Below are 18,772 nucleotides of genomic sequence, written 5' to 3' on the forward strand. Positions count from 1 at the left end.
CGTGTTTCCATCAGGCGACTCTATTACCACAAATGCAATTTTTGCAATTTAAAATGAGTTTCAGCTAGTGACCATGCTTACACCCCCCCCCCCCCCCCCCCATAAAAAAAAGTCTGATACTGCTACAATGTAGCCACATAAGCGTAATTACAACTCCCAAACTGATTTACAACCCGAAAACAGACAGACTGACATTTTGACCGAGCGCCCTGTACCTCTTCCCTGTACCTCTTCAATTGCTTTGACCTCAGTAAACACAGCCAGAATGAATCCGTATACAAGTTACTCAAGATTATAAGGCGCACAGAGTTTTAGGGCCACCAAAAAAAAAAAAAAAAGGAAAGTTACGAGATTTTAAGAAGATTTTTAAGAAGAAAAAAACTTGTACATTTACGAGATTAAAGTGGAAGTGAGCATACAGAGCAGCAAGTGAACGCCACGCAGCAGAGCAGACCGACTAAACTCAATTGATCAGGTGAGCTGAATGTTTATTGATAACGTTCCAAATGTTTGGAAGCTCATTTGTTTGATTTACGATTTATTAATGTTTTATTTATTGATGGTTGGTTTGCAGGATCTCTGCAGCCCCTTGATGAAGACATCGATGTCCCTGCAGGCAGCTGTCCTTGAATCCTTTCTTCCTCCATCAAAGACAAGATTTCTACGTTTGTGTGACGCTTCCGTCTGAGGAGCAGCACTTTTTGGCATTGTCAACATCCTAATGCTAATATAACAGACTATTTTCATTCCTCTTTATTGTTTTATGTTGAAACGGAACGTTTCCTCTGCAGGAGGGGCCGTATGTAACTGTTTACTTCTGCATTGGTGTTCGGATGACAGGTTCATGACGAAAGGTGACAAATGAACTTCAGGTTATGTGAATGAAAAGGAGAATAAAGGCTGCAGCGGTCCTCTACACCCAAACGTGTCTCTGAGTTTCTTATTTTACATATGAAGCTCTGCTTTACCGACACCGAACCCCGGAAAGCCGGCTCCACTGATAATCTGATTTTGAGGCGCCAAAAGGTTCAGAATCTCTTTGTTTATTAAACCTATAATCCGGTAATAAAGCTTCACAAAAGGCTCCACATATTTCATCTTCAAGCTAGGCTCCGATAAACAGAAACTTTTTTTTTTTTCCTCGTTAATCTGTGACTTTTTTTCTTGTAAATTTATGAAATTTTAAGTCGTAAATTTACAAGAAAAAACTCGTAATTTAACAGTTATGACTTTCTTTCTCGTAAGTTTACGACTTAAAAGTCGTAATTAAAATAAGTTACAAATATTTTGTAAACTGGCCCTAAAACTCCGTACTTTTAAGTTAACCTTATAGAACAGAAATTATGGTACTTTAAATATAAATCTCATAATATGTTTTAAAGTTGGAGCTGTAGATATTAAATCTTAAAAAGTACCGTTTGTGTAGTTTATATGTGGGAACACATTTAAGACGTTGTTGATTACCAAAAAGCAAATATTTATAAAATTACTTGCATTTTTGATAGATTTTCCTTCCTTTCAAAGGTTGAAACTTTACAGTAATTATAAAGTGTACTGGGGAAAATGTGCCTGTGTGAAAACCAAAAAGCTAATTAATGTGGAAAATCTCTGTAATCGCTATAAGTTGGGTCTTTCTGAATGCTAATTTGGTCAAACAGCACATCCTCTGTCTGTTAAATGGCTTCAAAAACGTACCTGAGCTCTTTCTCTTATCCAGAGGGTGCAAAGATGATGTGCGAGGTGATGCCCACGATCAGCGAGGACACGGCGCTGAGCCAGCGCGGCTCGCAGAGCGGCTCCTCCGACCCAGACTCCCACTTTGAGCAGCTGATGGTCAACATGCTGGATGAGAGGGACCGCCTGCTGGATACGTTGAGGGAGACCCAGGAGAGCCTGGGACTGGCCCAGCAGCATCTTCAGGACGTCATTTATGACAGGGACTCGCTGCAGCGTCAGCTGAGCTCCGCCCTGCCACAGGTAGGTAACACCCACTCCTTTTCTATCAAAGTTACTGCTGAATTGTGCTGGAGTTGTGGTTCTGATGGATGTTTCTGAAGCTTCAGGGATGCTTTTATCGTTATGTGTGGAAATTCGGTATACAGTTTCATTTGAAAATTGTTGGATATAATTTTCTGGTGTCTAGTTGGCTTTTTCGTGACACAGATGCTTCCACGTTGGAACCAGATTACATCGGTACTTTGTGACCAGTCGGAGTCAGTCTGAGTCCCCGTTGCCATGACAACCACTCTTGTCAATCAGGAGTGAGTTTGTTGGAAGTCCACAACCGTACCACTTAAAAGCAGGCTACACGAAATCTGTCAAACCTTTTGAAGATTGGCTTCTTAGAGACAGCAGGTACCTCTTTGATTGGAAGGGGAGTGGGGAGGGGTCACTCAGTCCAGTTCTCATATACAGTCAGTGGTTCTGACACACAGGTCAGATATATGATGTAAAGAATCTTTGAAATCTATACTTCCTGCTTTCAGTGAATCTGTTCCACTATAAAATATTTTTCAACATTTCAGACTAAGGATATGTTGGCCTTTAGCTTCACCCAAAGGCTGCATTTTCTCTGCTTATGATTCATCTCAGACTGGAGGTTTGAGATTGTTAGACTTGATCCTCTGGGTTTTTTTGCCTTTGCTGAAGTTTATGCGCCGTGTTTGGAGAAAGCTTAGAGAAACTGACGAAGTCTGAAATTAAGTTCATGACTTTAAAAACGATTTCATCCTTTTTGCAGTTCTGTCCTTGCAAAGGCTGCTGAGTTTCCCCTTGTGGGAATGGAGGCAGCCTGATCTTTACCAGACTGTTACACATAGCTCTGGAAAGCCTGGATCAGGATGAGCCCATTCAGAACCAACATTCAGTTTATGGGCAGTTACCACAAAATGTTTTGGATCATATTTTTAAACCTATTTGTTAACATTTCATTGAAACTGATGCTTTGTAAACTGATGGAGCATAATCAAGCGTGTCTGTTTGTCTGAGTTAGTCTTTAGAACCGAATGAACCAAACCAATTCAATTCACAAATTCACAATATGATCTGATTCAAGTGATTCATTTTAAAAATTGCAAAAATTTACAAAATAAAATATTTTAAAAGTTCATTTATATATTTGAATATGGAATTTTGAAAATCATCACAATATTAAATCTTCTTTTTGGTGTTTTTAACAAGTTTTTATGGAATTTTTCTCTTCATGGAGGACACATGTAAAGAAAATCAAGATTATATCAGATTAAAAAATTTAATTTACTTCAAAAGATTTTAAATACCTTCTGTGCTCCATTCTGATTAATCCACTTCTGGACGACTACACCCATCTACATCTTCATTTTCCTTGTCCAAGCTAGACTCTGACTAAAACATAGAGCTCTCAGCAACAGCGAGGGGAAGGAGGGCGGGGTTACTCTGTACCAACAGTCCCGCCCACAAATTAGAAGTGAATTTCTAATGAACTACTGCTGCTTTGCAGAAACTATGTCCTAAAAAATGATGCAGGTTTTTTGATTCTGGGTAAATATGGCTTAATCATAATTAAAAGACCACTTTTGTCAATAGATCACAAGATGCTCGGAGTGGATCACCAATTGCATATTTGTTAAATTAGCCCATCCCATAATGGTGCCACTCCCTTACTTCTCATTATTGAGTTTATTTTTTATTTAGTTTGATTTATTTTTTATTTTGTTTTCCATTTAAGTGATTGTTTTTCTTCACATTGTTTACTGTTAGGATGATGCTGAATGTTTTGTATTTTGTTTTCCCTTCTACGAGTTTCAGTGTTTTATTTTAAAGGAAATGCTTTCTTGTTGGAACGTTTTACTCTTTTTTTTCTTCACATCTTTGTTTTTCCTGTCTTGTTTCAGAGTATCTGATTTCTCATTCTCATTTGCAGGTGCTCTCTTTCTAATGTTCCGTTTTGATTGGCTGCAGGAAAGTTTAAAGGGAGTTTTTCTATATAAGAGGGTTTTCAGGATGGCTTTAGGAGGCCTTCCCCAAATCAATTTTCTCTGCAACAGCAGTTGGAAGTTGGCTGTTTGATTTGGTTTGTCTGATTTCTTTTACTAACAGAGTGCAAACATGGTCTTTTTATTTTTTTCTCATTTGCACATTTCGCACTAAGGTGGCTTAACTTTACAGTTCAATTTTAGTTGGAATTTGTAGCTTTTAATTTCAACATTTAATGGTTTTACAAAAGAACAAGAAATATGAATGACTTTTAAAGCCCATACTCATATATTAATGCATAGATGTTACACGTAAAATGATTTATTTCATTATATATTCTGAAGAGCCTCAGTAAAGCTCATTGAATTGGCTCTCTGTTCCCCATAAACAAAGCTGCTTTGTCTTTTCAGCTTTTCAACCTATTTCTCTCCTCGCTTTTATTTAATAACACATTTCTTTTTATCCATAAAAATTCTCAGTCTTTTCTTTATCCAAAGAAGACGTTCAGGCCTGTCAGGGTGAAATAACATTTCCATTATCAGACATTTTCACTGATCTGTACCGGCAGTAAAGCCCTGCTTTGATGTATGGTTTGTCATTACGTAATGACAGGGCTGAAATATCGCCTTGGTGCTTCTCCTGATGTCTGGCCTAAATGAGCTGTCACTGGGATCCTCCTAGCGACAAACCGGCACAAACGGTACAAATAATTAATCGGTCGGTATGGAGTCACGCTGATGCTTTCTGAGGAGGTTTGTTGGACATTGATGATCTAGAAGGTGCATTTGAAAAACGGAGATCTTTTTGGCCTTTTGAACAATAAAAGTGATCCTTCTTTTTAGTGAAGCAGTCGTCACTGGGAGGTGTTACGAACGCCTAAAATGGGATTCAACTATTGGCTTGATTGCATCTTTCGTCTTTGTGTAATTCTGCAGGGAAGCAGCACAGGAGCGATGCTTAGATAAGTGTGGTTCTTAAAGAGGCCAACAGATACCTTCTGGGTCTGTCTCTACTAAGCAGAACAGAGTATTGCCTTGTTTTTAATGCGTTTTTTCCCTATTTTTTTCTTCATTTATAAATGTCATCTGCAGTGTTTCCTTCCTTTGTGGTGATTTTAATAAAAAATAGAAGAAAGTTTTTCAGTCCATTCCATTTAAATCTCTTTATTTCTCTTTCATTTTTAATGTTTTTGATGTTCTCTGTTTATTTTGTTTGGACTTTATTGAGTGAAAAGCACTTATGTTTACAGGAAAAGTGCTAAATAAATGGCACTGACTGTTTGAAGGGGTCTATTTAGGGGACATAGAAGCCTTCGATGTGTGTTTACCGATATCACTGCCAGTTTCCTCCTCTTCTTCTTCTTCCTCTTTCTTTCTTTCTCTGGGGCTTTTTCTGTGTCTTTCCATCGGAGGTCACAGCGCTTCACCTCACGACTCTCAACACGAGTGACACTGGACGGTTCCACATCCACTCCCATGCATAGCAATCCAAAATGCCTCTTTCTCGCCTTCCTTTGTCTTTGTCCTCTCCTTCTTCACTTGAGGAGACCATTCTGTCACCAAGTGAAGGAACGCCAAACAGTCATGACATTCATTAAAAACGCAAGATGGCCTCTTCTTATTAGGAAAGAAACTTTGTAAATATTTTTAGTCAAAAGCACCTGAAAGCTTTGAAAGTCAACAAATCAGTTAAAGAGCTAAATATGTTTAACATGTTTGCAGTTGCAACAATTATGTACCTGGAACTGTTACATGTGCTATAATCAAATTTCAAAATTGTGGACATTGGTTTAAAAATGAGACATTTTATAAGTGAATTACTTTTTAAGATTGAGATCAAGATCAATTTTATTTAATCCCCGTAGGGAAATTCAGTTGTAGTAGCAGCACCATAAAATAAAATAAAATAAATGCAATAAATGCACAATATACAGGGAAGAAAAATACACAGGCAAAACTTTTAAAAACTGTCAAAGCTTTTATTTACATGTACACCCATGGGTGCCACATGAATTGTAGTTACAAAGTTACAACCGTCCCCATCGGTTATTTAAATATTTCTCTCAAGAAACATCACGGTGAGTAAAGTAAACAGTTCAACCTCCAAAGCTACGTTCAGGTACGTTCAAGTGACAACTTTCAAATGCGCGCTTCAAGCTTTCTCGTTCAAAACTCCTGCGTCATGCCTTGCTACGCAACTTTCTACAACCATTTTGTGGCTCTGTGTACAAATCGCACATCCATTAGTCAAACCGGGTTAACCCCCCCCCCCTTTTTTTTTAATACCCTTATCCCCCATCTCCAAGAACCCACTCTCCCCTTTCTTCTTTTTTCCAGTCCAACAAAAAATGTGTACATAAAGAATGAATATAAATAAAGTTTAGCCTCACATACAAAAGGGGTTTATACAAATATACACCTCACGTGTCAGAAGATTCATAACCACCTATGGAAAGAGTAAAATCTGTCCGGCACGAGAGGCATTTAGCTCTTACGTTTGCTCAACTGCTGGACAGGAAATGTTAAAAAAAAAAAAAAAAGTTAAAGTAGGTTGAACTTTAACCAATCTGGGCCTTTGGGAACGTGTGTCACATGTCCTGCGTCTGCAGTGTGCTATAATCTATTTTCTAAATTGTGGATTTTATTTATTATTTGAAAGTTGGCACAAATAATTAATTTCTAAAACTTCATGCCACTTACACTAGCCTAGACCAGTTATTTCTAAAGTATTCAGTAGAAACATCACACATAGTAAAACAGTACAAGTCACTGAATAATTACCTTTTTTGTATAAGTTCAATTTTTTAGAAAAATGCAAACTACAAATATTCAATTTTCAGATACTTTCAAACATACTTGTTTGTTGAGATTTCTGTCTTTTAAAGTCCCACTCCGATCATCTTTTGATCTATTTTTAAAGTGTTCCCAGTAATCTTTTAATTATGATTATGCTTTTTTTTAGGCACAATCCAAAAACCTGTCATTTTTTAGGACATAGTTTCTGCAGAGCGACAGGAGTTCATCAGAAATTCACCTCTGAGGAGTGGGCGGGATCATTGTCGTGGACCAAATCCACCCCCCTTTCCCCTCTCCAAGTCAGATTTTCACTTCATTTTCTATAAAACCAAATCTACTGTAAGCCAAATAAGACGTTTTAGATAAAGAATAGCATTCAAAGTTCACTGAACTCGTTTCATACAGAAAACATAAAAAAAGGCGCTAAAAGATATTTTTCACGTACTTAAGAGTTTTGCTGTTTTTGAAAAAGTTCCATTATTGTCACACATCTGAGTGTGTGAAATCTGGTCCCACTTCTGATCCTGAGGGAGCAGTGAGGGAGCAGTGAGCTCCCCCTCCCCATTCCAGCCGCTTTTATCTCCAGCATACATCGACTTTAAACGCGTTTTCCTGGTAGCTCAGGGTTAGTCATTGCGAAGGTAAATTAGTGAGATTCATCAGCAGAAAGTGTCATATCTGCTTAAACATCATAATTGAGAAATAAACATTCAACATCATTCATTTCTACTTTAAAAGCTTCAATATTTAATGAAATGCATTTAAGATGTCTTGTCTTAGTCACAACTGCCCTTGTGGGTGGTGACGAGCCAGAGGTGGCCCCGCACAAAATATCAAAGGGGTAGACCGCTCGGAGAGCCGGTAGAGAGAAAGTGCTCATGCACATTTTTTTCTACGGGGATGCTGCTGGCAACAGGTCATAGTGCAAACGTATACGACATGCAAGGGTATGACATCATCACCGATTCATCGTGCAGCTGACATTGGCGTAAACCTGTGTTCAAACTCCTCTCAGCAACACCCGTTCTAACGTCCACTTTTAATAATAAATCTATATAAACGTGTCTATATGAGTATAGTATCTATGACAGCTTTCAGGTTCTACGTACAAAATGAGTTTAAAAATTAGAAATCTCAATAGACTTGTGTCTCTATGACCCTCCGTGGACCAAAACAACCCAAAAACCCGCAGGACCCCCCCCCCGTATGGAGGCATGTGACTAAGGCTGTAACAGTGACGTGTTCTGCCACAGTGGACTCATTCATACCTGCGGCTGAACATCAATGTTAAATTGAATAATTTAATGCAGTTTTTCTAATTTTCATTATCATTCTAAAGAAAGTTTGGTTTGGTTTTCAAATCCAGCTCATGCATAATTAGAGACTAGCTTAAGTTAATGGAACATTCATACATTAATTTTGAAAATTTTCATTAGAAAACTAACAAAATTTGTTTTTTGTCTACAAGAAAAACGCAAAAAATGACTTCAAAAGAAAACATAGTTGTTGTTTCTGTATGAATGACTGCTTTTACCCTATAGTCATCTTTTAAATCCTGTTAACAATGGATCATTCTTTAATCACAGCAGATTTAATGCCGTCTAAATGAGGGTCATTTCTTACATTGGGTAATATTTGCGCACAAAAGCTAAACCATTACTTGAGCTTTCATTGCTCTGCTGTTCCGTGCTGCTCTGTCACATTTCTCTGGACTCTTTTGGGTTTTTGTGCTTCACACATGCGACAGGAGGAGCAGGAGCTCCTTTTGTTTGAGCCATCCAGGTGTTATCACACATCTCAGCTCGTCATCAATAAACTTCCATTTTCAGCCCCGTTGGCTCTCGCTGGGAATATTTTCCACAAACAGCAGAAGCATCACTGGATTCATGCAGATTCCATCAAAGTCCAGAACATTCTCAGCTGTTTTTTTTAGCCAAATAGCAAACCAGCGATTTAATCCTAATGAAAGTTGACTTTGTTAGCACAAACGCGTCCACTGTGTTTAGTCAGATTTGCCATTGAGATAGATGGCAGCAGTTGTAGCATTAACATTAGTGTTTCTGTTCTGATGGATGGTCAGCTGGACGCCGGCGTTTGCATCGTTATATATTCCTGTGGCCGTACATTTCTCTTGTTGGCCGACACACACTCTGACCACAGGCAGACTGTCATTGTGTTTAAATCTGCTTTCTTGGCTTTGTTTCCATTTGCCTTTTACTGTCAATTTCTCATTCATTCTAATTTATGGCCACCACCATAACAATAAACTCTTTTTTTTTTTTTTTACATTTGTTTTCTAAGAGATTAAATCGACAAACTTAAAAGCGGGCTGCACGGTGGCGTAGTGGTTAGCGCTCTTGCCTCACAGCAAGAAGGCCCCAGTTCAAGTCCCAGCTGGGGGACCTGAACCAGAACATCAATGGGGGTCCTCTCTGTGTGGAGTTTGCATGTTCTGCCCGTGCATGCATGGGTTCTCTCCAGGGTCTCCCACTGTCCAAAAACATGCTTCATAGGTCAATTGGTTAACCTAAGTTGTCCATAGGTGTGAGTGTTAGAGTGCATGGATATGTGATTGCAGACACTCTACCCTGCAACAGACTGGCGACCTGTCCAGGGTGTCCCCTGCCTTCACCCAAAAGTGGCTGGGATAGGCTCCAGCAGCCCGAAAGGGAATAAACAGTAGAAGATGAATGAACTTAAAAGAATAAAACTAACAGAATTACAAAGACAGATTTATTTGTTAGAGGAAAATAAGTGATTAAATGTACAGATTCTCAAAAATCTGCCTAAATGGCACAGTACAACTTAAAGGTAAAGGACTGATGGAGCATCATGGGTATTGTAGTCAGGAGCCTGGCGGAGTAATATGTTTTGTGCTTTGGCATAATGAATTAAAAAAGTGAGAGTTTCGTTTTGTATTTTTGGGCTATGTCTGAATTTTCCGCCCTAATCCCCTAACTACTAAAAAGCTATATAGTAGTCACGCACTATATAGACATATATATTCATACACCATGCTTACTGCTTTTTTTTTTTTTTCAAACGGCAGATATGACATCATCGATGACATCTCGAAGTTAAAATCTCATTGATATGAGCGTTTTGCTTTGACTAATTATGAGTCCACTGTCTTCTGAACATAAAAAGGTTAATGGTTTATTTAAAAAAAATACATTTAAATACATTTTTTTGGCAAAAAAATTTCTGATGCAATGCATTGTGGTCTATATTCGCCTATATTCTGACACAACCTATGTTCCATTGTTCAGCGTTATTGTCAATAAGTTTGACTCATTTGTTGTGGTGTTCTCTCTGCAAAGGCTGATTATTGCAGATAAAAGAACAACACAGTTCACTAAAAAACCTTCCCATCAGCTTCTCTGACCAATCATCTGGCACTTGGCCTCTCTAGGCCTTCTGGGTAGCGTAGTCAAATCACACTGGCTGTGTCTGAATTCCTTCAGTACTCACTATAAAGTGCACTATACAGTGTGTTCCCCATTTTGTAGTGCTATCTGAATCTACAATTCCAAAATCGAGTGCCCAAGAAATTTCCCAAAAGTCTTTGGAAAAAAACAGTGTGCATCGATACACACTAGATTGGTGATGAAAAGCATGTTTAGACTAATAAAATATATATATATTTTTATGGTATAAAACTCCGGTCCTGTGTTATGTTGCAGGTTACCATCCTCATTCTCCAGCAGCCTGTGTGCAGACAGGCAGCAGTAGTGGACGAGCCCTGAGGGTTTTTTTTCCCCATGCTGTTTGTTTACCGCTGAGGCCGAACATGGCCACACGGCGGCTGCTTTCTGCCGCGCGAGTTTGAAGGTGACAGTCGACTGCATCAGCCTGCTGTGGGCGTGTAGATCTCCACTAGTGGACCTAGCTGCCCTTTCTGTTCACCCAGATAGTAATGTGATCGCAAACCCATTGATCTCCCTGACACGCGTGTTGTAATGAAAGTCAAAGAAGGCACTAAATTGTGGTGCAGAGGAGCCAATTGATCCACTCTTGCTCATTCAAGATAAGGGTATTGGCTTCAGAAATTACAAGTCTATTTCCTGCGAAGCCACTGGAGTCTGGCTTTGATTTCAGCTGCAGGTTCATGTTAGATCTCCCACGGATGGAAATGAAGCATGAGTTTGTGAGACTGTGTGTCCGTCATAAGAGTTCAGCTTCAGGAGCAAGGTTATGTCCCTCCATTTCTCTGAAAACCGGCCCGAGACACGTTATGGAGAGTAAAGCTCGTCTTAGATGGGGAAAGTCAAGTAAATCTTTTTTTCTTTTCCTAAAATACCTTTTTTTTTTCTCTACTGCTCGCACTGGAAGTCCTCAGGTCTCCAGCAGCCATCCAGTCAGGTGGTCTCCTCCTCCAGAGCAGCACATGATTTCCATGATTACCGCTCTTGTTTGTGCCCCAGTTCACGTTGCCTGCAGGCGTGATGTGTGGTTTCTGCACAGCAGGGAAATAAAAAAATAATAACAATAAAAAGCAAAAGTGGGCAGGTCTAAACTCAGCCTTTCTCAAACGTGTTTTAGATGTATATGTTTATCCGAGGTCACTATGCATCACTGTGTAAAGCATCTCTGTTTTGGTTGATTTTTTCTACAGTTGTGGCAGCATAAAAACATGAGAATATGGGAGAAAAATCTCATTTTTAGATCTGCATACACAGCATTTTAGAAAGGGAATTTTATTTTGTAGCACAGATTCAAAAACTTTACAGAAATGAACAGCCTGACTATAAAAAAAACAAGTAAAACATTAGCAAAATTGGAGTTGAAGACAAAAATATTGAGTTTACTAACATATATAATTAAGATCATCATAAAGACCCACTCTAATGAAAATTGTGTTTTTGGTGTTTTTAGCATGTTCTAGTGGTATTTTTCTGATGATGGAAGAGATTTATAGAGAGAATGAAATTCAAATTTGCATTTCCAAGTATTCCTTTATTCAAATTCATTTACATTGCACAGGTAATATTGTGTTAGGAGTCTAACCTAGCAGGAGAGAGTGTAAACAGATTGGTGATGGGAAGGGGTGAATTTCTAAGGAACTACTGCCGGTCTGCAGAAACTGTCCTAAAAATGACAGGTTTTTGATTTTGGCTAAAAACAGCACAATCACAATTTAAAAATCTCTGGGAACGCTTTGAAAATAGATCAGAAGATGATCGGAGTGGGAATTTAAAGATGTAACAAACTTTAAAGGAGCATCATCATGACTGGAAACCACATCAGAGGAGGGTTGACACAGGCGACGCCAACAACAGATGCCGTTCTGGAGCAAAAGTTACGTCACCATAACTTCTGTCAGCCAATATCAGTCATGTCCTACTAAATGGTAAATGGCGTATACTTGTATAGCGCTTTTCTACCTTCCTCAAAGGCCCAAAGCACTTTACAGTCACAGTGCCATTCACTCACACATTCACTCATAATAGCCGGTGGGCTCGCTCCCAAACAAACTGAGGCTCAACACCGAAAAACAAAAATTCTGAATTGAAACTTTAAATTAAGAACTGGCTAAGGGGGGGGGGGGTACACACCCACAACTGCAGCTCTTACAAATAAATATATCTTTTAAATTCTGTAACAGTTTTAGATTTAAGCCTTTGTGGTTTTCTATTCTGTTTTTAGTGTGTCCTCAAATTAAAATTTTCTTTTTAAATGTACTTTCTTTTCAAAATCTTTAATATTTCTTGTTAATTTACAATGTTGTCTTTTTTATTTTTTTCATAATGATCATTTTTAACCTTCCTGCTGTATTCAGTTCAATCAAATTCAAACATAAATTTTATCTTTTGCCTTTCCATGTGTAGACAGTAGCTTATGAAAAAAAAAGTTGGCATTGCATTTAAAAAACAAAATATTGTAATTCCTTAAAACAAAGACGGGCACAATAATACACAATAAAATAAAAATAAAAGAAAGTAATAACAGCGTGTGTATTTTCAGTTGAATGGATTGCACTGATTTCGATTGAGTCTAAGTCAGCATTCTGCAGATGGACTTCCCCAGGGACAAAGGTTGTCTTCATCCTCTGTTCTGCAGTCTGGGCTGTGAAGTCAGGATGCAGAACTTGTGACGGGTTCTTGAGGATCCTGTGGGCTTTTTTTGCTGTTTGCTTATCTCATAAAGTGACAAGTGTTCTGATTGGCTGCTCAATGATTTTTGAGTAGACTTTTACGATTTGAGAGACGGTTTCTGTTCTGTTCTGTTCTGTACCATAACATTAAGGATTAGGGATTAAGCGTCACCTTGAGCGGCAAAAGAATATTTTTTATATAATCAAAAAAAATGAATTCAGGCATGAAGGGGTTAAGCTGATCCTGATTTGACCCCATAAGAATGAAAGCTAAAAGGTAAACACACACAGGAGTGACTCACCTATTATTTTCTAAGCTATATTTTGAGAATCTAAAGACATTTTGCTGTCAGGCACAATCACTGCTGGTACTCAGATCAGTGGAGTCTGCACAGGTAACTGACAGCTGATCTGTTTATAGTTCTCTTCCTTGTAGCTGTTGAGACATGATTCCCCATCCTAGAGCGTCTCTCTGAGTTCTTTTTTTGTCAAAGTAGAAGCGTAATCCAAGAGGTTCAAATAACCAAATTAATATTTGAAGATGGAGAAGACCTGGAGACAATTTAGACCTGGAGACAATTTTTCTTTTGGGTTATGCTTCTCCTTTGACAATAAAGAACTTGGAGAGACATTCTCGGATGAGGAATTGCATCTTAAACAAATGGGGGCTCGTCCGGGATCTCAAGGAGAAGTAAGAGGTAAGCCACCGAAAGGTAAATTGAAAATTCTGTGAGTGACATCCTAAATTTTAACAGAAATGCGGAATGTATAACGGATATAACAGATCCCAAATTTGGGGAGATGGAGATTTTCTGTTGTTAAATGGAAATCATGTCTCAACATACAGTAGCATGCAGAAACATGCTTGATTTCTCAGTGTCAAGCACTGTTTTTTAAGACGGGGATTCAAGAATGTTGTGAGACTTGGTGAAAATTGATTTTCTAAAACATATTTTTGTTGGTAGCCAAGTAGGTTTAAATTGATCTATAAACTTCTTTCACGTTCCTTCCATTACTTTTTTTAATCAAAGCCCTATTTTTTCCTCCTTTTTCTGGTTCTTCTTTTAATCTTCTTCACGTTGACGGATAATGCGAAAGGCTCTTGCCACGCAAGCTGATGGACAGGGGGAACATCAATACTCCTGAAAGGTCAGGGCGGGACCGACGCCGTTCCGTCTCGTGCAAGTGGGGAAGAGAAAACGGGGGAAAAAAAGAGCGTTTCCAAAGGTGATGAGAACGATTTCCTGCAGATGGGAATGAAACCCCTTTTAACGTTTGAGAGTCTGCATGGAGCTTGTTGTTGCAACTGCAACCAGATATTATTGTGGTTGACAGCAATTTCTTTGAATTTGCTTTGTTGCGTAATGCCAAACTAATCTTAAACGATTTCATGTCCAAGTTTTTATTCAGTTTATTTAAAAACAAACGTTTGTAAATGAATCTCAAACCACATTTGCTCCTCATATTATGTGAATTATCAATATATTTGGCCTTTTTTCTAGATTTCGAGGATACTTTTTGTGTTAAGGCCATAACACACATCCACTACGTACACTTTGTGCATTTTCCACGTCGGAAATTAAGGTCTTTCGTGATCATGCGTGATTTATGTAATTCATAAGTGTTTCTCGCGTTTGTCATTCGTGGATGTGCACAGATGTCCGCCGAGGGTGTTGGCCGGCGGGTCTGGAATTCAGGTTCAAAATTTTTGGTCAGTTGTAGAAGTTGAGAATTATGCAATTTACTCATATTTTAGGTAGTTCATGTAATTATTACACAAGTCATACGCAATTGTGCGTGGTTTTTAGCAAGATGCATATGGAAATGTTCCACTACACTTATGTCTAATGGACTATGAGCGCATGTTCCACCAATATAAAGCTTTGATATCGCACAATGATTCTGCTTCAGTTATTCTCGTGTTTTGCAGACAGACTCCGATCTGCTCTAATTTGCCACCTGTGTCCCGTCTGCGCTCCGCTGTGTAAATGCTCCTGCTCCTCTCTGAGACCCTTTCTTCTTGCAGATTTTCTCTTGAGTTCCCCTTCAGCTCTTTGTTCTTTCCCTCCTCTTCAGCCTCTGTTTACATTTTACCACCAGAACTGGGAATTGGAGCGAAACTACTGAACTGTTTTTTTTTAAAGCAGAAGTTGTAGGAATTGATCAAATATTACTTTTTTTTTCACATTTCACTCCGAAACCACATTTTCTTGATCTTCAAACACTTTTCCTCCCACATAATTTGTGCTTTATGATGAACAGAGATAGCTTTCTTTACATTTTGTATAAAAACTAACTAAGAGTTTGCAGATTTGAGGTTCTTTAATGGGTTTAAATGCATTTCATCTTCAGGATTTTACTGTGAAATATTAAGCCTGGTTTGTGTTTTCTTTAGCATTTGTTTTTCTTTTTTCTAACCTGCTATGAACAACTGAAGTTTGCAGAACTTGTGCATCCTGTGGATTTGATTTTCACTTATATGACAGTGGGGTCCAATTTGTCCGCTGTTATTTATTTCGTTTAATTTCTTTTTACATTTTTATTTTCATTTTAATTTATTTGGCCCTACGGCAGACTGGCGACTTGTCCAGGGTGTCCTCCACCTTTGCCCAACAGTGGCCGGGTTATAGGCTCCAGCAGCCCTGTGACCCCGAAAGGTATACAGTGGGTTAAGAAAACTGATGAAGGGAACAGATAAAAGAATTTATGTCAACTGATGCTACCCAAAATGAGCAAACGCGCAAAAAAAAACCAGTCAAATTATTTTTAAAGTCCTGAAGAAAACGGTTCTCTGGAGTTAACTAATCTGGAGGTCAGGCGTTACTCTTTATGTGATTAAATGTTAAGTAACATTACTTTTTTCTTCCTATAAAATATGCTAACTTTTTGTATTTTCTGCAGTTTTGGGGCTATGTGGAGCAGCTGGGGGTTTCCGTCATGTATCCAAGTTTCATCACCCATCTGTGTGCCCAGCCTGTGTTGTCATTTGCACGTTTATGTGCCGGTCAGGTCAGCCAACCATAACTGGCTTCAGGAAGGGACAAAAAGGTGCAGACACAGGAAAATACCCGCAGGCACAGTTTTGATCAACTGTTAGCAGGCAGGAAAATGAAGTGCATTTATTGATCCTATTAAAAATGCATCTGTGCTCTGAAGGAGGTGTCTTGTGTCCAGATATTGGCCTCCGGTGTCTTGCTCCTGAATAATTTCGTCTATTCTGTCCGGGTCCAAACGTCCTGGAATCCTTGGGTGAATCATTTGAAATGACGTGCTGCGGCCGTCGGCTGTCTGCACTCTTTGATGCCGTCTCCTCCTGCCGCCATGTGGGAGCGAGCGCAAATTTGCGTAGGTGGGATCACGGAGGAGAGTCGCCTTTGCATCACTGCAGGGAAAAACTCTGGCATGACTAAGAGCCCGAGGCAAGAAAAAATTCATTGCATGCATGTTTTATCTCTTCTCCTCACACCTCGAAATGCTTGCGCTTTTTGCTGCCTTTGCTCGGATGACTTGGAGAAGGAGCCCCCGGAGAGCCACTTAAGAGAGCAGAGAGAAATGAGGTTATGACCGATACTTAGCATCGCTCGCTGTGTTGACCTGGAAATGTAATTCTCCCTCTAAAGCCTCACATTCTTTTTAATTTTAGCCCACCATTGATAAGGACTGAAGACATTTAAAGCGCTATACTGGAACATTTCTGACGCTGGGAAAAATGTCTTTCTTAAAACAAGTTCAAAAATCTAGTATATAAGATGTTTTTCTCTTGTTATAAGTGAAAAAATCTGCTAATGTAACCAAATAAAATTGTGTCTAAGTAATTTTTCTTAAAAAAATAGTGGTGTTGTACCTTTTTAAGAATAAATAAATATTAAATTGTAGTATATTGTCTGATAATTGGAAATATAATGTCTTAAAATAAGCGCGTTGCTCAAAAAATAGTTTCAAAGTTTGTATATTTACACACTTTCCCTTTTTATATCCAGGGCCAGATCTAGCCAGCCCTTGTTGGGGGTGAAGACAGAATATCGAGCGGGCCAAGTTTGGGTAAATGAGAGGATGGGCTGTAAAATCCTTCCAAGCCCCTATAATGCATAAAAACTGCGCTAACTGTGCTTCAACTATTGATCCACTTGACTATTCTTCAATTAGCTTCCAAATAATGAATGAGGAGTTAGGAGGTGATAGATGGAAATTGCTAGGAGGATTTTAAATTAGTAGAAGGAACTAAAGGTAATTATTATTTTTATCATTTGAAGATGGCAGCTTCCTTCCGAGGTCAAAGGTCAACAAAACTTCAGTTGTAGTTGTAGACCTAACCTGGTGGTGTGTAAAATTTTCTAAACATCTCTCGAACAAACACTTTTTTTTCCCATGTGGCGGTAAGATGTAAAAATCACCAAATTTCTATCTTTGCCACAAAATGGATGCAAAGCCGTAGGTCCTGTGACCATCCCATAAAACTCTGACATTTTGGTTTGGCTTTCCACAACACGTGTTTTTTTGTTTTTCCTGTTTATTGTTTTTTTATGACGATTTCGATTGCTGTGATGTCATCGGGGGCCATGGTCACTTTCGTTGGGTACTAGGTGCGCGCAAATTTTGTGGCGTTTTTGAATATGCGGCGAAATCTTCGCCCAAGGGGCGCAGTAACAGAAAATTGCAAAAAATAAAATAAAAAATCCACCACCAAAAGGTATTGAAATTAGAACCAACAACAAAATGTTGGGAGTTTGTGTTTCAAACAAATAAATGTTCAATAGTAATGTGATTTTGGTGAATTCTAATGCAGCGTCTGCAGCTGACTCCTCATGGCTCCTGTCTTTATTCACCATGCAGCTGGGCCACATTAATGGATACCTTTTAGCTTCTGGATGCTCCACTTGACAGCCAGAAATAGAGCATGATGTCATTGTCTCTTGGCCCCAACAGAGAATCTTGTTCAAGGACTCCTCTGATGGGCCTCGTGGTGATGGTGCTGGCTTCACTGCCTCACAAAATTACAGATCTGTAGATCAGCACGGCCCTCCACGACGCTTTGTTACTTTAAAGACGTACATGGTGTGGGCCTGATAGGTGAAACCGTCAATTAGAACATATCAAAGGAAAATATCTGTTTTTGTTGAAGATTTTTTGTTTTGTTTTACAAATTTGTATCGGTATTTCAGTTTTTCAATACAAACCTATTTTCTCTTTAAAAAATGGATGTGCTGTACATCTGGTTCAACAGAATCTGCTGACAATCATCTATAAAACTCAATAAGAGGATCTGCAGATCCATTATTCCAGCTGTAGGAACAAAGTCTCTGCCATTTCACTTTTTTCTACGCGTATATCATATGTTATTTGCCTCCTTACAACTTTGGGAACAAAAAGTAAAACCATAATAGCTACAAGATTATAACAAAAAATTTAAAAAAAAATCAACAAACTAGGGTTGTGCCGATGGACGATATCATCGTCCATCGTGATGGGTGACTGACATCCCGATGGAGAGACCACCATCGTGATGCCACGCCCCCGCCACGTTGCGAGTCAACACCATAAGCCGCGGTTAAATGTACACAATATCTTGAGGGGGATCAATGGTCGGATTAGAATCCAACCGTGTACATGGGCCCAGAAAAATGTTTTCAGAATATAAAAACGTTCACTAAGGTCACACTTTCCGTCGGAATAAATCATTCGCACATGCGCAGTAGGGTTTGAAAACCGGAAGGATATAAATTCCGCCGAGCGGCTTTTTTTTTCCAAACTTTATTAAATGTAACAATTCAATACAAAACAATGTTAAACAGCTCCGAGCGGCTATATACATTGACATGTCAGATCGGTAAAATACGAGATGATCTTCTAAACGGGCTTTTAATAATGTTACGGTTATTATGAAACAACAGAGGGGTATTCCAGGAAGCATGTTTAAACTAGCCTGACT

At 38.8% G+C, this 18,772-nt stretch overlaps 1 protein-coding gene across 13 annotated transcripts in view; it reads left to right on the forward strand.

Annotated features, from left to right (window-relative positions):
- ppfia2 (PTPRF interacting protein alpha 2) overlaps positions 1-18,772 on the forward strand; it is a 153,989-nt gene that overhangs the window by 12,763 nt on the left and 122,454 nt on the right. For all 13 annotated transcript variants that reach the window (XR_013653586.1, XM_078941848.1, XM_078941849.1 and 10 more), the window contains exon 2: positions 1,718-1,977. Coding sequence is in view for 12 of the 13 variants with exons in the window: in XM_078941848.1 (XP_078797974.1) it covers positions 1,729-1,977 (249 nt within the window). In the remaining variant the exon portion in view is untranslated. The remainder of the gene's footprint in view (positions 1-1,717; positions 1,978-18,772) is intronic.

The sequence above is a fragment of the Oryzias latipes genome, chromosome 23 (assembly GCF_053564925.1).
Source record: "Oryzias latipes strain Hd-rR chromosome 23, Olatipes_Hd-rR_3.1".
Taxonomy (NCBI): domain Eukaryota; kingdom Metazoa; phylum Chordata; class Actinopteri; order Beloniformes; family Adrianichthyidae; genus Oryzias; species Oryzias latipes.